Source organism: Passer domesticus, chromosome 8 (assembly GCF_036417665.1).
Source record: "Passer domesticus isolate bPasDom1 chromosome 8, bPasDom1.hap1, whole genome shotgun sequence".
NCBI classification, from domain to species: Eukaryota; Metazoa; Chordata; class Aves; order Passeriformes; family Passeridae; genus Passer; species Passer domesticus.
The window spans coordinates 39,375,287-39,402,082 of record NC_087481.1 but is presented as its reverse complement, the minus strand read 5'-3'; the positions used below and the strand labels follow the sequence as shown (position 1 = coordinate 39,402,082).

At 60.0% G+C, this 26,796-nt stretch overlaps 3 protein-coding genes across 6 annotated transcripts in view; 1 reads left to right on the top strand and 2 right to left on the bottom strand.

Moving 5' to 3' along the window:
* PSD (pleckstrin and Sec7 domain containing) overlaps positions 1–4,915 on the top strand; it is a 38,361-nt gene extending 33,446 nt beyond the window's left edge. Inside the window, exons 13-17 of the mRNA XM_064430620.1 lie at positions 753–823; positions 1,396–1,553; positions 1,881–2,025; positions 2,622–2,765; positions 3,020–4,915. Coding sequence (XP_064286690.1) covers positions 753–823; positions 1,396–1,553; positions 1,881–2,025; positions 2,622–2,765; positions 3,020–3,259 — 758 coding nt within the window. The 3' untranslated portion in view covers positions 3,260–4,915. The remainder of the gene's footprint in view (positions 1–752; positions 824–1,395; positions 1,554–1,880; positions 2,026–2,621; positions 2,766–3,019) is intronic.
* On the bottom strand, positions 4,778–12,930 carry NFKB2 (nuclear factor kappa B subunit 2). 2 transcript variants are annotated; one of them, XM_064430621.1, is made up of 23 exons: positions 12,799–12,930; positions 11,612–11,764; positions 11,305–11,383; positions 10,799–10,839; positions 10,598–10,696; positions 10,202–10,353; positions 9,493–9,599; positions 9,188–9,346; positions 8,995–9,099; positions 8,768–8,853; positions 8,522–8,660; positions 8,323–8,442; positions 8,043–8,228; positions 7,738–7,879; positions 7,486–7,600; positions 7,080–7,287; positions 6,820–6,989; positions 6,563–6,665; positions 6,220–6,449; positions 5,959–6,028; positions 5,674–5,846; positions 5,488–5,599; positions 4,778–5,391 (listed from the first exon to the last, which is right to left on the bottom strand). In XM_064430621.1, the coding sequence occupies exons 1-23, from the start codon at positions 12,841–12,843 to the stop codon at positions 5,276–5,278; spliced, it is 2,910 nt and encodes a 969-aa protein (XP_064286691.1). In that variant the 5' UTR covers positions 12,844–12,930; the 3' UTR covers positions 4,778–5,275. The 2 variants fall into 2 exon arrangements, with proteins under 2 accessions (XP_064286691.1, XP_064286692.1); XM_064430622.1 differs by having other exon boundaries at positions 11,720–11,764.
* On the bottom strand, positions 12,845–26,378 carry TMEM150A (transmembrane protein 150A). Of its 3 annotated transcripts, none has more exons than XM_064430637.1 (8): positions 26,147–26,378; positions 23,250–23,297; positions 21,048–21,119; positions 20,837–20,904; positions 20,588–20,715; positions 19,568–19,745; positions 15,733–17,794; positions 12,845–12,982 (listed from the first exon to the last, which is right to left on the bottom strand). In XM_064430637.1, exons 2-7 carry the CDS (start codon positions 23,288–23,290, stop codon positions 17,550–17,552), a joined length of 732 nt encoding a protein of 243 aa, XP_064286707.1. In that variant the 5' UTR covers positions 23,291–23,297; positions 26,147–26,378; the 3' UTR covers positions 12,845–12,982; positions 15,733–17,549. The 3 variants fall into 3 exon arrangements, with proteins under 3 accessions (XP_064286707.1, XP_064286706.1, XP_064286705.1); XM_064430636.1 differs by lacking the exon at positions 26,147–26,378 and adding an exon at positions 25,159–25,367; XM_064430635.1 differs by lacking the exon at positions 26,147–26,378 and adding an exon at positions 24,771–25,136.
* Between the last annotated feature and the right edge of the window lie 418 nt (positions 26,379–26,796).

Sequence of the window (26,796 nt, the reverse complement as noted above, 5' to 3'; positions counted from 1 at the left end):
CCAGAACTGAATGGGAAGCAGGGCAGGAGTCACTATGTGATGTCAGTCTGTAGCTTTATGCCAGCCTCCAGCATCAGTGCCCCGTCTGTCTGGCTGTGCCAGGCATAATTCAGCCCTCAGGCTGGGGAGCTGGAAAGCCTCTCCCTGCCCACAGCACTGGGAAAGGGGCAGGCAGGGTGGTGGGGTGGGATCTCTGGGGGTTGCAACCCTGCCCCAGGATTGTGTGGGTGAAGGGAAGCATCCTGTGGTGTGATAGACAAGGCACACAGCGGGCTGCAGCTGGTTGGGCAATGCCAGGCACGTTCACCATATTCCCCATAAAATCCCTCCTAAGCCCTGGCCGTCTAATGCTGCCTAGAAGTGATTAGATGCAGCCGCCCTTCAAAGGCAGCATTACCTGGCAGGCAGCACTGCCTTGTCCCCACGCCCGAGCAGGGAGCAGCAGTGAAGCCGAGCACAAGCAGCGAGGCGGGAGCACAGGGGGGGCGCAGCACAGCCGGCCCCGGGAGGCAGCAGCAGCCCCCCTGCAGCAGCAGCCCCCCTGCAGCAGCAGCCCCCCTGCAGCAGCACCATCTGCCAGCCACGTGGCCTGCACGGGCTCAGGTGCACAGGGACAGTGCTGGCGTGCTGCCCGTCCCGGGGGTGGGGTGACGTGCGTCCTGGCAGGGCTGGCTGGAGGAGGGTGGGGGGCGGCTCTTCCCCCCCGCTCAGTTCTGATGCTGATGTCTGAGCTGCTCTCTCCTCCCTGGCAGCACCCCGAGGGAAGCGCGGCTGGAAGCCCTTCCACGCCATCCTGAAGGGAATGATTCTCTACCTGCAGAAGGTAGGCAGCAAGGCCACCCACATCCACACCTGGGAGAGGGATTGTCCCCAGTCCAGAGAGACAGCAGTCTCCACAGCAGTGGGAGAGGACCTGCAGCACAGCATTGCAAAGCCTCGCCTAAGCAGACTCAGCACCCTCTGTGCCTGAGCTGTTGCTTGGGGACCTGGTGGCATCCCTGTTCCCGGGGTGCTTGGGTACAGCTTGGGCAGTGAAAGGCGCTGCTAACTGAGAGCGCTGCCTGCGGGGGGCTTGGCTGGGAAGAGAAGGGCACCAGGGTCTTTCCCTGACTGGAGGGTTGGGCTGCACATCCAGTTCCCTGCAGGCACACACACAGAGAACTGGGGGCAGCGGGGAACAGCCCCCTGTGCTGTTGCCAAGCCAATGTGCCTGGGTTGTGTAGCCTCTCTCCAGGGGTGTAGCATGAGCTGGAAGCAGAGTCCACAGCTGCCTGGTGAAGGGTGATCTCCAAGCCCTGCCACAGCCAGCACTAGTCTGCAGTTCCTGAAACCTCAGAGCTGACTCATGGTGGGGTGCATCCCTGAGCTGGCTCTGAAACACCCCATGATTTGCAGGAGGAGTATAAGCCAGGGAAGGCACTGGCAGAAGAGGAACTGAAGAATGCTATTAGCATCCACCATTCGCTTGCCACACGGGCATCTGACTACAGCAAGCGACCCAATGTCTTCTACCTCAGGACAGCTGACTGGAGGGTCTTCCTTTTCCAAGCACAGTGAGTCTTTCAGGATCCCTGGCTGGGCCCCATGCTGGGGCACAGAAGCTCCCCTGCCTTGAGTCAAGGTGGGATGGGGCTTAGGGCCACCTTGTTCTGTTCTCTCCTGTCCTGGCCCTTTCTGGAAGGAGAGGGACCTGGTGTCAGTGCTGAGCTTTGCCCAGCTCCTCTTTTTCCTACCCTGCTGGGCTCAAGTTGCCTGTGGGTAGAGTCCCAGGTGCCATGGCTGGCCAGGGCCAAGCCTGGGGGACTCAGACCTTGTCTGTGGAGCAGATCCCTCTGTCTTTGACAAAGATAGCCCATGTGTATTTTGGCCTTTTTTCTCAGGAACCCTGAACAGATGCACTCGTGGATCACGCGCATCAACGTGGTGGCAGCCATGTTCTCTGCGCCCCCCTTCCCCGCAGCCATCGGCTCCCAGAAGAAGTTCAGCCGCCCGCTGCTGCCCAGCTCCTGCACCAGGCTGTCTCAGGTGGGCCACAGCAGGTGGTGACCCTGGGACGAACCCCTGGATCTGCCAGTGGCACATTCCCTCTGGTGGGATCTGTGTGGTGCCATGCATCCAGCTGCCTCCCCGGTGAGGTGAAGGGGAGACAGAGAAAATGGGTACTGAGACTGGGGGCAGACAGTGAGGGCTTGTTCCTTGCAGTGGGGCTGGAGTCAGGTGATGGTCAGACCATGGAGGAGAAAGTGGTCCCACATCACGGCTTGCAGGGTCCTGCCAGGGACCTTGAAAGGCAACTGACTGGAGGGATTAGCTGGCACTCGTGCATACCAGGGCAGTTATTCATAGAGCAGAAAGGATTTAAAAAAAACACCAGCCTAGTTTTAGAGGGATTAAATTCTGCTTTAAGACTGCAGTCAACCCCCCTATGAGGTGAGAGCAGATTGCCCCCAAGAGCCTGTGATTTTGCCATTATTATTAAAAAAAAAAAAAAAAATCAAACCCAGCAGCAGAAGCTGAGATCCTGGCTGCTCCTAGAAGGGGAAAAACCTGTTCTGTCCCTGGCCATCTCACACTAACAGGGGGACAGAGCAGGGCACTGACATGGTGCCACCCTTCCCCAGGAGGAGCAGGTGAAGAACCATGAGACCAAGTTCAAGACAATGTCAGCGGAGCTGCTGGAGCATCGTTCCTCACTGCCTGAGAAGAAGGTGAAAGGCAAGGAGTACGAGGAGCTAAAGCAGAAGGAAGAGTACCTGGAATTTGAGGTAAGCTGGAAGATGTCCCCCTCTGCCCTCAGGCCCTCTGCCCCTACCTGTTTGGCCATCCTCAGTGATGGGACTAATCCATCCCATCAGCTGAATTACACTGCCACTGCTGTGGTCTAGGACCACGAGCATTCCTCTGCCCCGGGATGCTGGCTGGGTTGGAGGGACCATGAGCATCCCCCCCTGCAGGGATGCTGGCCATAGGACAGTACCCAGCTTGCCAACCTCTCTCTCTGCTGCACTGTGCTCCTCAGAAATCCCGCTATGGCACCTATGCCATGCTGCTGCGGGCCAAGCTGAAGGCTGGCTCCGAGGACCTGGCAGCCTTTGAGTCCACCCTCTTTGACACAGTGGGTGGGGAGGACGATGGCCTGAAAAAGTCCCGCTCCAGCCCCTCACTCAACGCAGAGCCCTCCAGCACGAGCACCAAGGTGAAGCGCAACGTGTCAGAGCGCACCGGCCGCCAGCCCCCTGGCCACCCCCAGAAGTCGTAAGTGTGGGGTCTCAGCTGCCTGCACTGCAGCTCTGTTCCTGTTCCCCCGGCACGGGGGCGGAGGCCGTGTGCCTGCCGAGACCCTGCATGTGTCCGTCTGTCTGCGGCACGAGCTGGAGGGTGTGACAGCCCTTCTGCAGCCGCCAGCACCGCCATGCAGGGCCATGGCCCCTCCACCAGAGACAGTGGCAGAGCAGGATGGTACCCAGTCCTTGCCTGCAGGAGCTGCCTGGCCCCATCCGACCTGTTCTGCCCCTCCTCGTCCTGCACTTGGCTGCAGGACCTACTCTTGCTGCCCTGGGGAGAGGGAGCAACTGAAACCTACCCGCTGGGCTCAATTCTTCAATGGCTTAAAAAAAACAAGACAAATGCAGCAAAAAAAAGCCAGCGGCCGCTTCTCCAGCTCCATCGTGCCATGGGGGTAGATGGGCAGGGACCAGCCCTAGACTGTCCCCTCTCCTAGGGCTGGTGGCCAGGGAAGTCAGGGCAACAGCACCTGGTCCCTTCCCTGCCACCTCAGTCACCTCTGCACCCTCCCCGCTTTCTTACAACTTTTGAATCATTTTTGTGATACAGTTTTGCACTTTTTAGTACCAGATCAAGCTGACCACCAGGAAGGTTTTTTTTGGGGGCTACTTTTGATGCTTTATGGGAACTGTTTAAAAAAAAACAAAAACACAAACCCAGCCATATCTTGTAGGCAGTGCACTCTGAGGGAAAGAGGTTTTTAAAAGGACTCAGGGGGCGATCCAGCTCCCCACGCCCTCGCCCTACAGCAAGCTGAGCGTGGGCTACTGTGTGTACTGCTGCTGCCTGCTCCCCAGCTCCACTTCAGCACCAGCAACTCCTTGGGGAGACAGCCCTGTGGCTGCCAGTTCCAAGGAGGCAGCCTTGAGATGGCAGCACCCATTGCTGCACGTGTGGCTGCATGGGAGGCTGATGCACCGGTGCTTCATGACCCCCATTCTCCACCACCCACTGCTGGCAGCCCTGTTTGCAGCACGCTGGGTATGAGCATCATACCCAGGGCAGTGGGCAGCAGTGTGTAAGTACTCGCCGTGGAGTGGTGACCCCTGGAGCCAGGGTTGAGATGGGGGTCCCCCTGCCCTATGGGTCCAGTACAGCTGGAGCCAGCTTTTCTTCCCATCTCTTTTCCAATGCATGACTGGGGCCTCAGAGGCTACCAGCAAAGCCTGGTCTGTAGTGCTGCAGTCCTTATGCTGCAGCAGCACTGGTGCAGCCCCTTCCTCAGCAACAGGCTCCCTCCTTGCCAGCATGAGGGGCAGGCTGGGGCAGCCCTCCCCACTCCAGAGTGGGCTGAAGGATGCTTGTCTAGAGCAAGGTGCAAGTGACGGAGCATGGCTGCAGGATTGTCCAAAAAGGGGTCCAGGCACAGTGAAGGGCTGTGACCAGGGGCTGGCACACACGCAGTTCTCAGCCGCCTGGGACCTGGCTGGTTTCAGCACTGACTTTGCGAATGTGTCAAAACTTTTTATTCTGCTCTTTTGAGTCTATTGCAAAAAAAAAAAAAAAAAAAAAAAAAACAAAAAAACAAACCCATAACCACCCTTGCCCCAGGTGGCTTGGGGGGGTGGTGGGGAAAAAAAACCTTTGTACAGCTTCTTCTCTCAGTTACTGAAGTAAAACTTGCTCTTCACTTCTTGGGTGTGCTGTGGTTTCTTCCCCATGGCTGGGGACAGCCCCAGCACCAAGGGATGCTGAGGAGGGGCTGGCAGCTGTCTCCTTGCTGCCAGACTTGAGACCCAGGCAGGGTTCAGGGGCTTTAGTGCCCACCTCACTGCTGGGACTGGAGAGAGGGAGGGTGAAGACTAATGGAACCTGTGTCCTTTTATTCAGAAGAGAAACCATTAAATAAGAGCAGAGACGGGCAGGAGCCAGCTGCATCCCATCCCCCTGAGTCCAGGCAGCTGGACCCCCAGTCCAGAAGGCACTTGTGTGGGTAAGGCAGAGGGCAGTGTAGCTCCCTGTGTGGTCATAGGGGCTGCTGGCTGGCTCCTCAGTGCACCTGTGGCTGCTGGCTGGGGGGCAGCTCACCCCCCGGCTTCAGGGCTAGCGTGGGTGCCTGCTCCTCTTCCACGGACTCACTGCCATAGGCACTGTCTTCCTTCAGCTCTGCAAAGCAATCCCCAGCTGCTCTTAGTGATGGGGCAACGAGGGGAGCAGCAGAGACACTCCCTGCCCACCAGCCCCAGCCCTCACTCTCTGTACCTGTGCTTTGCAGCTTCTCCAGTGCCTCGGTTTTGTGGAGCATCCTCACGGCATTGTGGAGCCCCATGGAGTCCAGTGCCTCCAGCAGTCCCCCCAGGCTGCCACCTGCCAGCTGCAGAGAGAGAGCACTGAGTAGGGCTGATGGCCAGAGGAGAGGGGACAGAGGCACCCCAGCGAGGCACTGACCTCGTAACTGCGCAGGAGGCTGGCGCTGGGCGAGGGCGTGTCCTTGTAGGTCTCCACGAGGCTGCACAGCCCCAGGCGCTTGGCCAGCTCGATCCAGTCTGACCCACTGCAGTCCTGGTTCAGCAGCTGCTCCAGCCCCTGCAGTGCCTCACTGTCCAGTGACAGGACCTTCCCTGTGGCAAAGAGGTGCCCCCATCACAGGCTGCCCATCCTTGCTGCCGGGACGGTGTTCCCCTGCTAGGTGTGGTGCCTCTGAGTTGGGCTGGGGCGGGAGGGGCTGCTCACCTGGCTGGGGGGCAGTGGGCAGTTGTGCCTCGGGCCCCTGCTGGGAGGCCTGCAGCAGGATCTCCCGCACCTGCAGACAGACATGGATGTCAATCTTCCAAAGCACTGCCCACATCCCCCACTGCCTCCTCACACCTTGGATCTCTGCAGGACACAGAGGAGCACAGGCATCCTCACAGGAGCATCTCCTGGAACTCTGCTCCATCCATGCCATGGCCTGCACAAACTTTCCCCGTGAGTTTGTCCCACTGCACCACACACCTTCTGGCTCCGAGTCAGGTCCAGGGACGTGTGGCAGCGGCGCTGCCTGTGCCCTGCCTGCCACTGCCCCTGTGTGGAAAGCCTGGAGCTGGTGCTGTGTTCTGCAGCCAGGGCTGGCTCCCCCAGATCCATGGCCAGCTCCTGCTCCTCAGGATCAGTGTCTGTGTCACTACTGGCCTCTGATGAGGATAGGCTCATGGGCTCATCATTCTCACACAGAACATCTGCCCCTGTTGGGAAAGGGTGGCATGAGCCAGGCCCACGGGTCTGACCTTGTGCCTGCCACCAGCCAGGACAGGCAGCCAGAGCTGTGGGGAGGGAAGGAGGAAGGGCAGTGCCTTACCAGCTTTAAGGAGCAGTTTGGTGAGGGTGGGGGAGCCCAGGCCAGCAGCCAAGTGCAGGGGGGTGTTCCCGGCGAAAGTCCGGCTGTTGATGTCTGCTCCCAGCTAAGAAAGGTGTGAGATCATGAGGATGAGCTGCCTGGGCACTGCTCCTCCTACACCCCAAGGCCTCAGGGGAGCCCCCAGTTCTGCCAGGAGCCTGTAGGAGGCTGCACCCCATCCCTGTCCCACAGCCACCACTACAGCAGCTGCTCCATACCTTCTTCACCAGGTGGGTGGCCATGTTCAGGTTCTCCATCTCCACAGCCAGGTGCAGTGGGGTCCTCCCACTTTGCCTCTCCACTGCATTCACATCTGCTCCCGTCCTGACCAGCAGGTCCAGGCAAGCCAAACTCTTTGCCTTCACAGCCAAATGCACAGGCAGGAGGCCTGCAAGATGGGGATAGGCTCAGCAGCCTTCTGGTCAAGCCCATGATGGCATCACCGGGGTCCTGCTCATCACCCCTGAGCCACACTCACCATGGAAATTGGGCAGGCAGAGCAGGTAAGGGGCAGCTGAGCCCAGGTGAGCCAGCAGTGTCCTCAGCATCTCTTCATCACCAGCCTGCAGTGCCAGGTGCAGCAGGGAATTGCCGTAGCGGTCCAGCAAGGTTGGGTCGGCGCGGGCTTGCAGCAGGAGCTGGACCACTTGGGGCTGCTTGGTGATGACTGCCAGATGCAGTGGTGTCTGCAGGACAGCAGCACATCCTCAGCAGCTCACAAGAGGAGCCAAGTCCTGCACCACCATTCTCTCCAGCAGCTGCAACTTGTTCAGATTGCAGCCTCCCCTCAGCAGGAGCAGCTACAGGAGCCCCCAGGGTTGGAAAACAGGAGTGAGGAACTACTCCCAGGAAGAGGAGAACTGGCTGCTCTGAAACACACGTACCTGTTGCAGGTTATTGGAGATGTTGATGATCTGCTGGCTGGGGATGCTAACAATGACGTCGATCAGCTGCTTGATCACAGCTGTCTGCTCATGGATTATAGCGAGGTGCAAAGGCCTGTTGAGAGAGTGGGACAGCCCCTAGCTCAGCTCCATAATTCCCCAGGTACTCCCTGCTGTCCTCAGAGCCCCCAGAATGACTCTGACAGACAACAAGACCACCCTGCTCTCCCTTCCAACCCCTCGTGTGCTCACGTGTCTCCGTTCTCATCCTGTGATGCAGCCAGGTGCCTCTGGACTGCCAGCAGCATGCGGGGGTCGGCGGTGACCGAGTAGTCGAGCAGGGCATGGGCATTGCGCCGGGCTAACGCCAGCATCCACAGCTGGCACAGCTGGGCTGGGGGGCAAAGCAGGATGTCACCTCTAGGAGCAGCAGCCCCATCCACCCTTCTGCATCCACCAGGTGTGGAGAGCAGCACACAACCCCAAAAGGTCCCCACTCCATGCCTCCTCTCCTGTGCAATGTGCCCAAGCCCTCCCTCAAGCTCAGCTCCTCCTACCGTGCTTCTGCAGCTCCTTGCAGTATGTGCTTTCTTCTGCAGGTGCCTGCCTGTCGCTCTCAGGCCCCTCTGCCTCGGGGCCCTTCATCTGCACACCCCCCTGGTAGCTCCCCACTGGGTGGGGGCCGGGAGAGTAGATGCTGTTGTAGGTCAGCCCAGAGGAGTACGGGAAGCTGAGGCTCCCACCTATGGGGCAAGGCAGAGGATGGGTGAGCAGAAGGGAGCCCCCAGGGCCAGACCTCAGCCATCTGACAGAGGAGGAAGAGGCATCACCACTCACCTCCTCCAGAGCCAAAGCCCCCGGCCCCACCACCAGCCCCCCCCATGTGTGAGCCACCGCCAAAGTGCTGAGGAAACTGAGGCAGGACTTTCTTGCGCTTCCTCTCCACTTCTTCCTTATCTGTGGGGAGAGAGGGGCAGCACGGTAAGAGGCAGCCCCAGCAGCAGGGGACATGCCAGCCTGCCTGGGTGGTGCTCACCTTCCACCACTGGGTAGTAGGTGAACTGCTTGGAATCGCTCACGTCCCCTCCCCGCTTCCGCTTCAGCTGCAGGAAGACGGTGACAGGACGGTCGATCTTGGGCTTGTGGTAGGGGGGTGTGCGGAAGACAATGGCATACTGTGGGCAGGACATGATGGACATGAGGTTCTGCTCATCCATGAAGCTGGAGACAGGGCAGTCATCTGCCTTGAAGCAGAGCAGGACACTCCCCACATCCCCTGTACCTGCTTGTGCACATCTGTAGGAGAAAAGTCACCAAAGGCCTGCCAGCCGTTCTCATCATCCTCGTAGAAACGCACCTCGATGTCATCTGGGGAGAGAAGTGGCACTGGCACCGCCTGTGTCCTTGCCCCAAACAGGCTCCAAGGACAAAGACCCCAGACCATCCAGGGGCCCCTGATCTCTTCTGCTACAGCCCCTCCAGAAGGTTTCATCTGGAGAATTGCTTTACCTTTCTGAACTTTATCACACAGCAAGTAGACTTCATCTCCTCCCCGCACGGAGCCTGCTGTCTTATCCATCCGTGAGATCTTCAGGTTGGAAGCTCCAGGGGACTCTGCAGATCAAGAGGTGTTGGGGGTCACTGTGCAGAAGTCCTTACCCCCTCCTGCCCCATCTCTTTCCTGGACTGGCCCCACACTCACTGCTGTCATGGATGGGGTCTGAGATGACAGGCTGGAGAGCCAGCGTGAAGTTCCCACTGCTGTCACGGAGGTAGGCGGTGAAGCGCAACCGCACAATGCTCAGGTCCATCACCTTCTTCAGCTCCTTTGCCTCCAGCTCGATCTCACGCAGCTCCACTTCTGCCGGGCAGGGGGACAAACTGTCAGGCTCTATGAGGGGACAGTGCTCCAGCTGCCCCACCTACCCACCCCAGCCCCAGGCTAAGCCCAGCCCCAGCTGTCAGCCCACAGTGCCGAGGCCCACTGAGTCCCCGGGCTGCCCTCACCCGTCAGCAGACGGCTCCTGTTGCGCATCTTCTGCTGCTTCAGCTTTTCCTTCATGATCTCCATCATATTCTTCTTGGTGACATGGAGCACACCCAGGTTGCTGAACCTGGAGAAGAGAGCCTGCTGGGATCTGGGAGCATCAAAGCCAGGAGCAGCAAGGCCAAAGGGGCACATACTCCTGCACCTGGGAAGGTCCTGAGCACAGAGCAGTGCCACTCAGGCAGCAGGGAATCAGTGTGTGTGCAGCAGAAGAGGAGCAACTGCAGAGGAAGGAAAGGAGCCCCAGAAACTCTGAGCTCCCGAAGCTGACAAGTCCAGAGGGCTGTCAAAGACAAGACCAGGAGGACTGACGGCCAGTGAGATACAAATGGTACTGAGCTGAGCCAGAGATGGATATGTAAGAGCAACTGCAGCAGTGGCAGAATAACCCTGTGACTCAGGCTGACTTCAAAAGTCATCTGCAAAGCTGGGGAGCTGCAACCTCAAGGACAGAAACTCAAAATAAGTTGCATATGTCAAAACCCAGAGACAGGCAAGATGCTCAGGGGACAGAGTTGCAACAATGAACGACACACGCCTGACCTCATCCAGCAAACCCAGCTTCAGGGTGCACTAACCCCTATCTTCTCCTCATCTCAAAAGCTGCAGGCAGCACCCACAGCCACCTCACACTGGCAAGAAGCCACCCTGAGTCCTCCTGGCACGTACTGAGCAGTCATGTCCTTGGGTCCCACGATTGTGACACAGTTGCCAGCCTCGTTGCACTGCTTGCCCACCAGGCTGTGAGCATGTACACGGGGAGGGTCACTGTGCGTCACCAGGTCTACCTCGATCCGGGCCATCCCTGTGTAGTTACAGATCTGCAGGGAAGAGGGAGATGGGGGTCAGGTACAATAAGCCACGAGCCTGAAGGATTCTCTACAAATCCCTGTTATCCCTCCCCATGGCCACCACCCCTCCTGCTGCAGCTCTCCCATCCCTCCAGCACCAGGAGACACACAAAAGCTTAATAGAAATTTCCTGACCTCCCTTCAAGGCTCCCTCCTGACGCTCATGCACTACTGGCTGAGGACACTGCTCCCTCCCCTTCCCATGGCAGCTCACCTTGACAGTGGGATAGGTCTTGCGCCCCTTCTCACTGGATGCTCCCGGCAGCCCCCCATGGGAAGGGCCCTCGCAGCCGTACCGAAATCGGAAACCCCGCTGTGGAGGCAGAGAGCGGGTCAGCCAAGGGTGGCCAAAGCCTGATGCCATGGGAGCAGGAGGTGACAGTTACACCTGTCTTTACTTGGGTGACATCCTTACCTGCTTTGGCTGCTCAATAATGACAAGGTAGGGACCTTCCACTGGAAGACAGAAAGGAGAGGTACCAGTGAGAAACATGGGATAACCAAAGTGCATGTTCCCACTAAGGATGCTGGAGGGATCAGCACTGAAGGTGATGTGGCCCCTGTCTGTCCCATGGGAGTCCTCAGAGTCCCCAAACCCTGTACTGTCACAGCCCAGCTGAGAACAGCAGTCAGAGCAGCAAGAAGAGGAGGGGAGGGCCAGAGGATGCTCTGCCACTTGGGAAACAGGGACCCCCGGGAGGTCACAGCCCAACCTGGTAGTCCCTGGCAGACTGAATAGTAGGGACAGATGGAACAAGCCCCATCCTGGTATCACGAGACAGGGATTTCCAGCCAACCCACAGTGGGACCAGTAAGGACAAACGCTGTGGTGCTTCTGGCAACTAAAAGGCATGAGTCAACCTGCTGGGAAACTTCACTGCAGCTGGGGACCTGGAAGGGTACAGCCAAAGGGGCCCTTACCTGTCTCTATCACGGGCTCCTTCTGCTCCACCATGTGGGAGCCAAAACTTAAGTCATCATAGTCAATCCCATCCAGGCACTAGGTGATGGGAAGGAAGGTGAGTGTGATGAGTGTGTTTGGGCTGGAATCCCCCGACTGCCCTGGGCTGGTGAGGGCAGTCTGGCACAGAACCCCATCGGGGCAGGCACAGCTCCCTGTCCCTGCCCGGGAAGAGAGGTGGGCAGGTGCAGACCCCTCGGTGCCCACCCCTGGAAGCTGACACAGACCCTCCCACCTCCCTCCCCGGAAGCAGGCACGGACCCCCACCTCCCAGCCCACCCGCGGGGTCGGGCACTGCCCCCTGCCCAGCTCCGGGGCCGGGACCAGGCAGCGACAGCCCCCGGGCCGATCCGATCCGATCCGTGCCGCACTCACGGGCTGGAACTGCTCGTCCATGTCGGCGCGGGGCCGGCCGCCGGCCTGCGGGGAGAGGGGGGTTGAGCGGGGAGCGGGGCTGCAGGAAGGCACGGCCGCTCCGGAAAGTCCCTAGAAACCCCGCCGAGCCGGGAAATGACGGGACCGCGCGTCACCGCCCCGCCCCGCCCGGGGCACGGCCCGGCCCGGCCCGGCCCGGCACAGGGGCCGCGGAACGCCAGGGTCGGGGCACGGCGCTGGGGCCGCGGAACGCCAGCGTCGGCCCGGCACGGCTCGGAGCGGGACTGCCGGCCCGGCTGCTCCTGCGCCCGCCGGCGGCCGCTCGGGGCAGCAGGACGGGCTGTCCCCTCCCCGCCTGGGAATTTCGGACTGGGAGCCCCGGGCGGGCTGGAAATCCCGGAGCACTCCCGCCCGCCTCCCCCGGCCGTTCTCGCCCGGGCGCTGCCTGGCAACTCCGGAGCGCCAGATGTGCCGTGTTTTCCCCTCGGGAGTACGGAGGGATTTGCCCCACACCGTCCCCGGCCGCCTGTCCCGCTGCGGGTGCCAGTCCCGCTGCGCTGCCATGTGCCCTTCCCCAGCCAGACCTGCCCTGCAGCACGGCTGGAAGCACCGCCCGCGCCGTAAACCCCCGCAGAAAGCCCTGGGTTCCCCAAGATCCCTACCCCACATCATCCCATCCTGCACAGGGATGTGTCTCCAAGCCCCTATGGACTCAAACAGGAGTCGCCCCAAAGTGCTGTCCCCAAGCCCATGGCTCCCCCCGGACACGGGAATCTCTGCAGCACTCTGCAGAGGCAGCAGCCCCTTGCTAGGCACCCAAAGGGGGGCTTTCCCTCTCCCCAGTTTTAACTTACACAGCAGAGCCCGCATCCTTCCCGCCGAGGTGGCCAGAGAGAGGCATTCGGTATCCGTGTTCCCATTGCCTCCTTCCCACCGGCTTCCAAGTGGAAGCGGCAGCCCCAGAGCTCCCTGTGGGAGCAGCTCCCACCGCCCCAGCACTCAGCACTGGATGCTCCCCGCCGACCCCAGCAGGCACTGCCAGCAGCAGGAGCCCACAGAGCTCACACCTTTCTACTCACCGCGGAGGAAGAGGTTGGTCTCAGCAGCCCGTTCAGCCCCAGCATCGCCACAGAGACTGCCAGTACCACAGACAGGAGTTCCGCTGGGGTCCAGCTCTGCCCGACCACAGAAAACCACCGGCGACTTCTAGCAAAGGGGCAGGACCAGGGGAGAGCCCACAGGCACGCTCCTCATTTCTTCTCACTAACCAATGAAAAGACAAAAAAATCCCGTATCTGACTCCACAATGCCCTCACACTATGAATTTCTGAATCAGTGGTTGCTGCAGGTCCCACTCAGGGGATTTTGAGTGTGTGGGAGAAGAGGGGAAGGAAGGGGATTGTTCAATCCGTGCGTGACTCATATTCTTCAGAAGCTGAACAGAGCCTTTTCAAGGAGATTTTTCAGCCACTCAAGTCTTCCAAAGGGACTGTCCTGTGACCTCAAGCCTGAGGTTTTTCCCGGTTGGCCTGCCACCTAAGCAGGGAGATGCATCCCAGCCAAATGTGTAGCTTGGGATGTGGAGTCTGTGGGACCTGCAAGTGCAGGGGAGGGTGCAAGGAGAAGGTAGAGATCCAGCACTGCAAAATGAGGTGGGAACCCTCCTCCTGTCATTCTGCAGGGCCTTCTGAAGGCCTAGGAACATGGACACAATCTCCTGCTGGTCTGTGGGAAGCAGCACAGACTGCCTGCTGTTGGGATCCCATTGATCATCCCACCTGGACAGCTTCAGCCTGCCACCACCAGTCAGCCACCCTATCTGCTGGGCACAGATCTCCCAGAGAGGTGAACAAAGGGACAAACCTTCCTCAGTGTGCTGGGAACAGCCACCTACCCTACCCACTGATCCTGGTGGGGGAGCCCAGGCCTGAAGCTGCTGGATAAGAACAGACTGTGCCCCTTGAATAGCACAACTCCCCTTCTCCAGTGGCATCAGCTCCATCTCCTCTTGAGGTGTTTTCACAGCTCACTCACTGCTGCCCGGGACACTTCCACTTGTTGCAGCAAACAGCATGACTAAAGAATGTTTTGGAGTCGTACCTGCAGCTCCCCATCCCACACAGCTCTGGCTCTCTCTGGAGGCTGCAGCCATATCCCTGCACCCTTGTGCAGTGTGTGCTGGAGGAAGCCCACCTTGCTTGCTGAGCAGAGATGGTCTCATCACCTGCCTCCCTGTTCCTGGAAAAGCAACCTCAGACCTGCTGTCAGGGTGAAGTGCTGCCTCCTGTGCCAAGCAGCATGCCTTTCCAGCCTCCAGGACTGGGGGTTTCCCTAGGAGTGCAGCATATGCCTCCACACATGCCAGAAGGGAACGCATCTCTCCTTCCTCTATCAGCAGCATCCCCTGCTCTGTCTTCCCAACACATCTGCCCTGGATCATGGGCTTGAACTGCAGACCCCATTTACTTGGCTAATTCCTCTCCATCTTCACACATTCCTAGGGTTCAGGAAGGATTTTCTGGGCATTGCTGGGAATGGGGGGAAAAAGCAGCAATCCAGCTGCAAGGCACTGCCCAGAGCAGCATCAGCTCCCTGCCCTGGGGTGCAGCACTGCCAGAGCACCCTTGCCAGATGGCACAGCCTCCCTGTGCCAGCCAGAGCGCTTCAATTAAGGGCCAGCCTTTGGCAAGCAGTGCGAGTTAAAGCCAGTGTTCCATGCCTGCAGCTCCTTGAACGTGACCTAGTAATGCAGGTGCTATTTTCTTTCCTCCCATGACAGTCGGCTGACTTGCAGAGCTGATGCCCTGCAGGCAGGAGGGAAACACACGTCAGCCTATCTGAGGCAGGAGTGTTTAGTAGCCATGGGAAAGGGTGCCCCAGAAATGCAGGAGGCAGCAGGAGTACAGCCCTGCTCTAAACTGTGCTGGTGTACAGCTGACATGTTCCAGCCACTCAGCTGGCTGCTCCTCTGACATACTCTTCCCTTCACATTTTGATTTCCCTTGGGTCTGCTAACACCTGCAAACAATAGCCCTAAATCCTTGGCCTTGCTTTCTGCACAAATCCTGTGCTCTGCTCCATCCCTGGAGTCCCAACAGCTACTGGCCAGAGGCTGCTGAGTCTCTCATATTGTGTTCACAGTGACTTTGCTCTGAGACCCTTCCTGGAAACCAAGTCCTTGACCAGCAAGCATGGCAGAGAGAAATCCCCTCCCCCTCAAAGCTTTCTAAGCCTTCCCCTCCTGACAGCCTGCCTTTGAGCACTGAAGCCATTTGTGTATCTCTGCATAAAACGCCTTTACTCCCATTGTGGCTATCAAGTTGGTTTTGGGAAACCCCAGCCGCCCACTGATCTTCTGGTTTTCTCCTCTAAGGGCCTGTAAATCAGCTCCTCTGCTGTTATGAACTATTAATCCAGCTGTATGCCCTTGGAGAACCCCTGCCAGCGTCAGCCCGGCGGGGTTTGCTGTCTTTCTCCAGTTTCCACTCTGCCCACAGTACCACTGCCGTGGTAGTGCTCACTGCTCCATTTGGGCTGCAGCTTGCCGAGCCTGCGGGCACGGATCTGAGTCCCCTCGGAGCGGGCAGCAGCCAGCCCTGCTCCAGCGCAGGCAGGGCTCAGGACGCAAGAGGGAGAGCTGCAGGATGGGGCAGAACCCACTGGCACAACGGAAAACAGGGAACTTCCCCACCGGCAGGGAAAAGGGTGTAACCGCCCGCGCTGGGACTAGCGGTCTCTCCCCTCCAGGAGAGCACCTGTCTCTCCAGCCTGGATCTTCCCATGAACCCCCAGCCCAGCTGCCCGCACGGCCGGCCAGAGGCAGCCAGGGACCGGCGTGGCTGCCGGAGCGAGAGAGAGCCCAGGACCCTTCCGCTGGGTCGGGCAGCCCAAGCACAGGGATTTTAGACCTCGGGACCGCTCAACTCCCTTTCCCTGGGAGCCGTCCCGAGGGTAGCCCTGCCCGCCGCTGCTGGGCGCGTCCCCCCGGCACCCCCAGGCCCCGCACCGCTTACCTTCCTCCCAGCCGCAGCCCCGCCGCCGCGCCCCGGCCGCGGTACCGGGAAAGTCCCGACCCGGCTCCGCCTCCCGGGGCTTCCCGGACCCGGCTCCGCCCGGCACAGACAGCGGGAGGGCGGGCCAGGGGACCCCCGACGGGACGGGCTCCTCCAGGCTGCTGCATCCCGGCGACACCGCCTGTCCGCCACCTGGCTGGCACTCGGGTCAGGGAACCGAGCCCCGGGCTCATGGCTGTCACCCGAGGGCGGGACAGGACCCTGCACCCCATTCCCAAGGCCAGCTGCTACTCCAGCGGGGAAGGACCGTCTGCCTCACCCACGGATGACTTTCACTTTTATTATTGTAAATTCACTGTTGTCTTTATATATACTTTTTAAAAAATATATTAGATACAAAAGTCAGAAAGGCTCCTCTTTGAACTACATATACTGGTGGATTTACAGGCCGGTTTGGAAAAGGTGGGCAAACAGGAAAGCCCAACTTGATCAATGCGCACAGCAGCAGCAGCAGCAGCAGTAAATGCCCCTCTCCAGGGACAAGGGGATTTTATATATATATATATATATATATGTATGTGTGTATATATATATATATATTTGTAGATCTATGCATACACACACATGCACGCACACACAGCACTCATACCCCTCAACAGCTCAACCCCGTGCCCAGGACACCCCGGGCTCACCCCAGCCCAAGGATGCTGCGGCTGAGCGGGATGAGCTCCCGTCAGGCAGGCATCGGCCAAGGCACCAGAGCACGGATTTGGGAGTCCCAGAAGAATGGGGCACACAACTCCTCTGTTCCTACAGCAGTGCTTCCCCCTTCTATGGCTGCACTCCCCGGGGCAGCTCAGGCTGGCAGTGGCACAGAGCAGAAGTCCCCTGCTCAGCAGGCACGGTGCCTGCAGGACATCCCCTGTGTGATGGTAAATTTGAAGACTCATTTCCCAAACCAGCTGGAAGCAGGGAAATGCTGTGACCAGGGAGGTGAAACCTGCCTCAGCAATTCTCAAGCTGACAAAAAGCAGGAAAAGCCACTGAGTGATGGCATAGAAGGCCCTGAGCAGTGAGAGCCCTGGTGGGGGGGTCAGCACAGTCCAGCTGGGGCTGCCGGTGTCAGCCTGCAGCAGAGTGAGACCCCCTGCTGCCATCCTCACTGGGCTGCAGACAGACCGGCAGGGCACTCACTGCCCAAGAAAGGGAAAAGGCACTCTGTGTTTTTGGCTCCTCTGACAGTCACAGTAGCCAGCTGGAAGGCTGTGGAGGAGGGAATAACAGAGATCTCGTCCCCTTCCAGCACACCAGCCTTGTGTGGTGAAGGGAGAGTGAGCCCCCTGCTCCCCCATGTCCCTTACAGGAGGAAGCCTCAGTATGATTGCCTTCAGCAGCCCAACTCAGACTAGGCTACCCCAGAGGCTCAGGGGCAGATCCTGGCGCTGCTGATAGCACCAGGTTGGCATCCCCACACCCCAGCAGTGACCCCAAACCCTAGGGCAGGGAGTGGACAGCTCTTGCAGGGGCAGCAGCTGCCAGAGGAGCACTGGACACTGAGAGCTCCTGCTGAGAGTGGAGGGCACTGCAAGCACACATCCACACACACAAACATACACAAACACATAAACACACACATAACACACACACACAAACACATAAACACACCTGCACAAACACACACATAAACACACACACACACACACACACACACACACACACACACACACACAGCAGCGGGGTTTTCAGAGATATTCAAGGGGGGAGTCACTGGCAGAGCCCAGTTTGGGGTCTCCACTATGGGCTGCCTCCTGTGGGGCTCAGGCCATAGCCAGGCCCTCCACATGGCTGTGGATGTGGGCTGTACTGGACAGGCTGCTCTCACCCTTGTAACTTTTGGGGGCCCGGCTGGCTTTCAGCAGGACCAGGAAGGTGTCTGTGGAGATGGCGCCAAACTCAAAGGTGAACGTGCCATAGAAAACCAGGACATCAATGATGAACATCCACTCACACAAGGCAGCCACGTGCTGTAGCACAAAGCTCTCCTGGATGAAGAACACGCCACCTGAGAGTATCCAAGTCAAGGATAGAACAGCTGAACCCAAACCACCCCGTGAGGGCCATGTCCCACTGTTACTGCATGCTGGGATGGACGTGAGCACCCACCCTCTGCAGGAAACACACCACCACTCTGAGAAACCAACACACTGAGAAACCCCCACATGCTTCTCCCAGCACCAGAAGGGCCCCGGCACAGGTGGCACACATGCCCAAACCAGCCTTGGTAAATCATTGCACTGATGCCAGGCTGGGATTATCTGAAGAGGCCAGGGCAGGACAAGCTCAGGCTGCAGGTCTCAGTGAAAGCCAGGTGCCCAGATGCTCCCACACACTCCTTGCCTCTTCCTCAACCCAGGCTGGTGGTCTCCATCCTCTCACAGGATGCAGTCAGATGATAAAACTCAGCCTTTGAAACAGGGTTTGGACTGTTGCATGCCAGTCCTACAGCACCTCCTGTCCTTCTGGGCCGCAGGCTGGCCCACCCCAGAAAGGAGGCCTGCTCCTCCAGATCCTACCACTACCAGAATTTCTTTATCCTTCTCTCATCCCCACCAAAAATCTCCAGGGAAACCTATTGCAAGAGCTACTGTGGGTAAGGGGAGGAGGTACACTCCCCAGCCCTCCAGGTGAAGCCTCCAGCAGTACCATGCCTTCTCCAAGGTCCGGGAGAGCTCCGAAGCAGGGACCTGACCTGTACAGTGTAGAGCCCTCTGCTCACTCCCCCCATCCCATCAGGAAAGATCCCAGCCCTTTCCCCACACTGTCCACATCACAGCTCGCTGCTTGCCCACTGCCAGTCCTAGAGCTTACAGAGCACAATGGCCACAGCAGATGGGCACCAGTCCTGTCTTCCTTGTCCTCACATGCCCTTCCTGTCCCTCCCAGCTGGCATGCCCCTGCAGCAGTCCTGCTTTTCCCAGCTCCTCGCCTGCTTCCCAGCCTGCCTGCCTGCTGTGGTGACAAAGCAGGACCCTCTGACATGTGACAGGTCTGCCAGCACCCTCAAGCTCCTCTTGTGTGGCTTGCCTCAGCCAGACCCCAGCCAGCCTCTTTGGGATCTGGACACTGCATGCTTTTTCCCCTTCCTGCCCAATAACCATTACCTTGTTTCCCAATTTATCCCCAACCTCAGTCCCAAATAAGCTCCTCACTCCTCAGCCACACACTTGGGACCATTCTTTGAGCTCCAGCCCACTTGATGCCGTGCCTCCCTCCCTGGTAAAGTGTTTGCAGACCCTGGTACCTGCTCACCAAACCCTTCCTTGGCCCATGGGCAGGTCGGCCGGCGAGTGCCCAGGAGTTCTGGCTGACAGAGGTGCTGCCATGCACCACCTGGCACCTGCACACAGCACTTTTGTACTCAGCTTCGGTCAGAGAGGTAACCCAGATGGACTTTGCATTGCCGAGGGCTCAAAATACCTCTGTCCCACTAAACAAGCCCAACAATTAACCAGACCTGGGTGGTGTGTGACTGGAGCCTGCAGTGGTGGCCGGGCTGCGGCAGCCAGGGCATGGCTGGTTTGGGGCATGCCAGCACCCCAAGAGACACCGACCAGCATCCCTCCCCCTCCTCAGCCCCTGCCCAGCCCTGGTACTGCAGCTCCTCTAGCCTACACCTGCAGTGAGCTGCCCAGCCTCAGTGCCCTGCCCAGCTCCTCTCCTGGCACCATGCCTCATTGCCAGACCAAAGGATAGAGAATTTGAGGCATATACACCACTGTAAGGACCATCTTTCACCAGCCTATTCCCAATCTTCTTCCCACACCCTTCAGGATACTGAAGACGAGGGTGAAGAAGGCCACAGTGGTGAGGATGCTACGTAAGTGGCCAGTCCAGTACTGCCCTCGGGTTTTGGCCATGCGGTAGGTGAGGATGGACTGCAGGAGCAGGAACAGCATGCTGGTGGGAAAGGCCACCCCCGCCCCAATGTAGTGTAGCACCTTGGCGTGATCCACCTGTGGGGAAGAAACCATCAGTGCCAACACCCTGGGACACTGCCTATCACAGCGTGACTCTGCTCCAGGAGCTGTGCTCCTGCCCAGGAAGGGGTGCACAGTGCTGGGAGCAGGTCCAGGCAGCTCACCCTGTGCCTGACTCCTGGCTGAAGGGCAGACTTGGACCCACCATCTACTGCTCAAAGAGCTCTGCTTCTTTTATCCATGGGCCAGCAGCCCTGCTGTGCCCAGGGGCTGCCCTCTGCCCTGAGCAACATCAGGGACTGCCTGCACCCCTCCTGAGGGTCACAGCCCAGCGCCGCTCACCGCGGCTGGGCCACCAGAGGGACCGGGGCCTGCACAGCTTCTCCCGGGGCTGGTGTGGGCAGCATTCTCCTGCCAAGCGGGAGGGACTGGCTGCCGGGAGCCCGGGGCCTGGCAGAGCAGGCAGGGGCTGAGCACCGCCGTGCGCTGCCAAGCCTGGGCGCGCTCCGCTCCCCGTGAGCACGGGCTCTGCCCTGACAGTTTCCTGGCATCACCCCCTGGGCAGGATCAGGAGCAGCCTGAACAGCATGTCCCTGCCCCTGCACGTGCCCATGGAGAGCACAGACAGTGCAGAGGGGGCTCAGGTAAGGGTTTAACCAAACCCAGCAGCTTAATCTGGACTTGAAGTATGAATACACAAAGAGGACACCCAGCACCCTGGGAAGCACAGCACTGACTCCGGGGAAGGAAAGGATTGCATGGATGGGACACTGAACCAAACCAACAGCCCTAAACCCCACCCTGCTGAGCACAGCCACTGCCCTGCTCCAGCCAATCCCTCCTGCCCCCCTACCCCAGGGACTCCTGAGATGCCTTACCTGGAAGTTGCCAACCATGGTGAGGCCAGCAGCGCAGACCCAGCCAGTGGCCAGCCCCAGGGTGTTGAGGAGGGACGGCCCCAGGCGCTCCAGGAGGTGGGCATAGCGCAGCAGCCCCACCAGGATGACTGCGGGAGGGAAGCACAGTCACATGCCACTGTCTGCGGCCCCCTCATCCATCCCACTGCTGCCCCATGCCGGGGCGGGTGCAGGGCAGCCTCTCCCAGCCCTGCTTCCCCGGACACTCACCCATGAAGGAGCCCAGGCTGCAGATGAGGCTGAAGAAGCAGCTCTCGGGAGGCAGGGTGCCACACTTGCTGTGGGGACAAACAAGACCCACAGAGCACTCAGACGGGGGGCACTGGGGTGTGTGCCTGGCTCCCTCCACAGGACACCCTCCTGGGTTGCCTGGAGGGGTCTCAGAGCAGCCCTACCCGTGCCCCCACCCTGAGCTGCTCACCTGACGAGGGGGATGTGGTCCAGCGTGCAGCAGGAGCTGGGGCCGTCCATGTCACATGACTGGTTGTAACTCCTGCCAGCAGCACAGGAACAGGTCAGGAGAGCCAAGACACTGCCCAGGACCCTCCTGTCTCCTGCCCTGCAAGTGCAGCCCAAACCCAGGGATGTGCCCACAACCTCCAGGGAGTGACCCACTGCCCGGCAGGTAAAATCACGCCTGTGTTCCCACAGCCTGCTGCCTCTGCTGCTCACCCCAGCCTGGGAGGCAGAGGCCATGGCAGGGCAGAGGCTGTGCGGGCTGGGGTGAGGGCTCATGGGTTCTGGCAGCCCCACACCCAGACAGGAGCAGGAGCACCCACCTGCCAGGCCCCTCACACATTCCCGGGATGGAAACACCAGTAAAGGTGGGCACGCAGCCATTGACAGCTCCAGGTTTGCAGGGGATGGGTTGGAATGCTGAGCTGTGTGGGGAATGGCCCCCACAGCCACAGGCACCCCCGGGGCAGTGCCACCGCACCTGGGAGGGCAGGAGGGAGGGAGGGAGCTGGGAGGCACCGCCTGAAGGACAGCGTGACCAGAGCCAGCCCCCAGGCTGCCCTGGAGCCAGGCACAGCAGCAGTGCAGCCGGGGCAGCCCTAGCACTGCCGGGCTGGGCAGGGCTCTGCTGCCCACACCCTACAGTGCCCTGGGAGCACCTCATGCACCCACAGACCCCGTGAGTCCAGCACCCCGAGCTCTTATCAGCCCTTCCTGTAACACAGCTGCTGCCTGCAACCCCAACCTGTCCCACCACAGGGTTTCAAGCCCCCTCACCCTCACAGCTCACCCAGGAGCTGCCACACACTGGAAGTGGGTTTTTGTGTGCCTCTTTGCTGCAGCATCAGCCAGGCATCCAGCACCTCTGCCTGGCATGGCCCAGTGGAGCCCCTGCTCACACCACAGGCAGTGAGTGCAAAGTTCTCTGCCCCAAAGGGCCTCTTCAGACACCCCAAGTCCCACGGTGGGGGGGCAGACTGAGGGGGGACAGCACTGTGAGGAGAGCTGTGGGGAGACAGTGCTGTCCTGTCCCTCGCCCAGGCTGTCCATCCACCACCTCCAGCTATGCAGCAAGCACATGGTTAAAAGGCCTTTTTGGAAAGGGCTGGGCTGAGCTCCGATGTTTTTTCAGTCTCCTCAGTTTACTGGTGGCTTTGTTTTCCAACCACTAAACCCAGGCGAGGCGTGGAGCCCCATGGCCTCCTCAAAGGCTGCTCTTGGGGCTGTGTTTGGTTTGGGAGGGTTTTTTTTATTATTATTTTGTTTAAAGCAAGCAGCCTAAGGCCGGGAAGCATTATTTGTCATTAAGGGCTGGCTGTGCAGCAGAGACAACCCAACACACACATTCTTCCCAGGGCAGAATCAGCCATCAGGCAGGAAATGGCAGCAGGTTTTTTTTTTTTTTTACTTCTTCAAACACTCCAGCAAGAATTAAACTAACATGGATCTTTCTGGGCAGATTTTTAAGGCGACTCTACAAGCCAAAAACCCTGCAGAAGGAGTTGCCAAGAGACCAAACAATGTTTCTTTTCCCAGCCCTTGTCTCTTCCACGCCTCATCCCCCAGCTGGGGGTGTTGCAGGCAGCTCTGCCCATGGGGTGTCTGGGTGCTGCAGGACCATCCCATCCCCCTGGCACTGCCAGATTTAGCCTCAAGCAAGCAAGTCACAACCTTTTCCATGGAGACACATAGCCCTCTGTAATTCCCTGACCACTTATTTTCATACTTTCTCCATGCTGTGTTTTTTCAAAGGCCTCCTTCTCCCCGCCTGGTTTGCAGCGAGGCTGGACTGTTCACCAGGGTAGCTGTTACCACAGACAAGCCTCAGCAGGGGAGGGAAGGCAGCCCAGCCTGACAGCAGCTCGACCCCAAGCTGTTCTGCTCCCAAAAGCCACTCGGCTGGGCAGGAGGCACGTTCCCTGTGGCATTTGCACCCCATCACCACCACGTCTGCTGGGGAAGAAGGTAGCTCTGTGCCCCTTTAATGCTCCCACCATCCCCAACCCCCCTGCAGCACAGTCATGGTGCAGGGAGTGCCTCAGCTACCCAGTGGTCTGACACAGCTTGGCACGCTTCAAGTGGGACAGGTATGGAGGGACTTGGCATTATGAGGTCTTTGATCAAGGCAGGATGTGCCAAAAAGCCCCTGCTTCCCCGCAGGCCTTACCAGTTGTGGACAGGGCAGATGTGGTTGTTGGACAGTGCCATGGCATATCTGGAGGAGAGACAACAGGGTTACCACAGCCACCCGCCTCCCTGCATCCCCTTTCCCTGCCAGCATCCAGAGCAGCCCCAGGGAATAGCAGCCAGAGCAGAGGACACAGGCCTTCACTGCCTGCCAGGGGCCAGCACTCATCCTGTGGCACCTCCCAGCTTTACAAAGCAGGAAAAAGAAAAACAAGTGCATGCTCCACAGAACTGCCACTGCTGGAAGCAGGTTCCCCTGCCTTGTACCCCCATCCCTGCTGAGAGCCACCTCCTGCTCCAGTTCAGTGCAGCTGCTTCTGTGGGGCCTCTTCTCCATCGTGCTGCTGTGCTCCACGGGCTCTGGGGCACTGCTCTGTCACGGAGCCTCCCTGGCCTGCCCCTGGCATCAGGGCTCCCCACCAGCCTACAGCTGTGCCAGGTGACACCCAATGGCACCAGCTCTGCTGTGCTTCCCCCAGCCCCTGGCTGGCCAGCAACGGAGCTAAAGGAAGTCTGGAAAAGTAGCCAGTGTGTTGGGAGGGCATTGCGGGGAGATCAGTTCCATAAATCATTTCAGTGTGGAGTCACCCTTGTGCCTCAGTCAGTGTAACAGGGGGTCCATGACACGCATCCTGCTCCACTCCAAGGGGTCCCAGGCCCATGGCCCCCACCCCAGCCATCAAGGAGCGCTCCTGCCCGGCAGCCACAGCAGTGGGCAGCATCCTGCTGTTCAAATCACTGGTGGTTGTGAACAGCTCAGGTTAAAAATAAGCCCCAACACCAGTATGAAAACTCCTCTCCTTCCCTAGCTGGCCGTGTAACAGCTGGGCTGCAAAATGGGTGATCCCAGAACAAAGGCAAAGAGCAGGACAGGTGGGGGAAACCAAGGAACAGCACCCTCAGTCACCAAGGAGCAGACCCCTCACCGAGCCATCTCCCAGCACATGACTCCAAAGGGCCACTCCCAGGGTAGCTCGGGCTGTGAGGAACATAAGCAGCAGCTCCGACCTGCGCTGCTTTGGTCTGGAGGGGCATCTGCCCCCCAGGGTCACTCACAGGAGACAGCCCATGCTTTGCAAGGTGTCCGAGGGAAAAACTTGCAGCTTAAGTTCCTAGCACCAGGTTCAACACTCGGCTTTGTCATGAAGCAGAACAGGCGATACCTCAGGAGGAAGCTCTTGGAGGAACCTGCGTGCATGTGGGGCGCATTTGCTCCATCCCACACCCCAGTAAGTCCCACCACCTATATTGAACCTCTTGATACCTTTGATAAAAGTCCTTCATCCACTGCTCACCTGTGTTAAGGCCTGAGAAATGGACTGCTGGGGTGGACTAGTACTGCTCACCCAAGTAACACAGCCTCTACTCCCTGCACAAGGCCCGCCCATCCATCCATCCATCCATCCATCCATCCATCCATCCATCCATCCATCCATCCATCCATCCACCCACCACGTGGGATGGTGCCGACGTACGGACGGCAGCCCTGGCGCTGCAGTACCTGGGCTGGTGGCGCGGCTCCCAGAACCATTCCCGAGCCACCTGAGCGTCTGCCGCACTCACGCCGGGACAGGGGCGCGGGATTCCGCAGGGTGTCAGGGATTTAAGGACAGGGAGGCACATGCCAGCGCTCTGCAGGGGACGCGGGGACCACGCAGGGCGGCTGTGGGGGTTCAGGGAGGTGTGGGAGCCCCTGAGTGTCCAGAAGTGCCCCAACATGACCGAGGAAAGCGGCTCCCCGCAACCTCCAGCCCGCTGCATCCCACCTCGCAGCACTGCGCTCCAAAGCATCCTCCAACCCCGGCCCTCAGCCGTCCCGCAGCATCCGCCCCGGGCCCCGGCCCCAGCGCCCGTGGGTGGGGGGCTGGCGGCGACCCCGGGGCACTCACACGATCCACATGCCGGTGATGGTGAAGGCAGGCAGCGTGACGGGCAGGATCCCCCAAGCCGGCATCCTGGGGCCGGGCATGCCCCGCCGGGCTATGTGCGAGCGGGGCCGCCGGGCCGCCGCCGGGCCGCGCTCGCCATGGGCGACGGGGCCGGGGCCGGGGCCGGGCTGGCGGGCGGAGCGGGTCCTGCCGAGCGGAGCAGCGCCGGGACAGCCCAGGCCGGCCCCGCCCCGGGGCAGCGCGGGTCCCGCTGGCGGCGGGGCCCGCCCCGTCCGGCGGCAGTGGGGAGCGGCACGGGCCGGCGCGGCCCCGGCGCCACGTGGCGCCCGCGCTGCCGGCCTGGGGAGCCGCTCGGTGCTGGGGAGAGCAGCCGGGAGCAGCGCGGCACGGAGCCGGCAACGCCGGGCTCGGCGGGGCGGGCACCCACAGCGCGCTCGGCTGAGCCGCGGCGAGGGACAGGCTCCCGTAGAGCGCCGGGGAGGGCAGGCACAGCTCAGCAGAGAGCACTCCTGCCGGGAGCTGCGGGCCCGAACAGCTTTTGCCAAGGCTGACTCGGGCAGCCACAGCCGGCTGCAGGGCTGGGGGCCTTACCCCTCTCAGCTCCAGGGGATGCTGTCTCTGCCCGAACACCAGCCCGGGGCCCACATCCGCAGAAGTGTGGGCTCCTGCAAGTATGGCCGAAAGGGCACTGTCAAAGGACGAGGCAGGAGGTGCTGCCACAGGGAGGGGCAGGCAGAGAAGACCTTGTTTAGTTCACTCTTCTTCCATGGGGCTCAGCATTCCCTCCTGAGGACAAGGCTCTGTTTGCACGCCAGGAGTGACTGACCTTGTGCTCTCACTAAATGGCTGCAGCCACGCTGCCAGCCAGTGCCCACACACACTCCCGACCCGGTCACCTCTCTCTTCCCAGACACTTTCTACAACTAGGGATTAAGTTTAGCAGCCAACCACCAACCCTACTGCCCAGAGAAATTTCCATTTTTCTTACACAGAAAACGTGAGGAAAGGAAGCACAGCTTCCCCTGGCAGAGAGGCAGGCCTGTGGTAAGGCAACAGCCGTCACATTTCCCTATTGGGAATCAGCAATAACTTGCCCTCTTGCCCTTGACTGCCTGTGGGGATATGTTTATATGTTTTCAAGTCCCAACACATCCTCCATCGCCAAGCGGTGTGCACAGCCGTTGAGAACGGAGCATTTGGTGCTCATAAAGCCTGAGAGAGAGGCTTCTGCCGCGAGGAGCTGCCCGGGCCAGCTCCGAGCCTGGCCTGTGTGGGAGAGGAGCCCCGGCTGCTCCCCCGGGCCAGGGCGCTGGTTGCACCGCAGGGGCAGTACTGCACACTGGGACTTGTAGTCTTGGGGACCGCATCGTCCTCTGCGCCCCAGGCAGCCTCCTCACGGGCCCGGGCTGTCTCCTCGCTGTTCAGCCATCGGTGCGGGGCTAGAGCTGCGCTGCCGAGCCGGCCGTGCTGCCAGAGAGCCGTGCCGTGCACTCCTGCCCGCCCGCCGGCGGCAGGCCCGGCCCTCGCTCTCCCGGCAGCCCCCACACGGAGCGGGGCCGGCGCCGCTGCCCGGGCCTGCAGCCGCCGCGGCGGGCGCGGGTCGCTGCAGCGCCACAGGCGAGAAGCACGGGCCCGCCG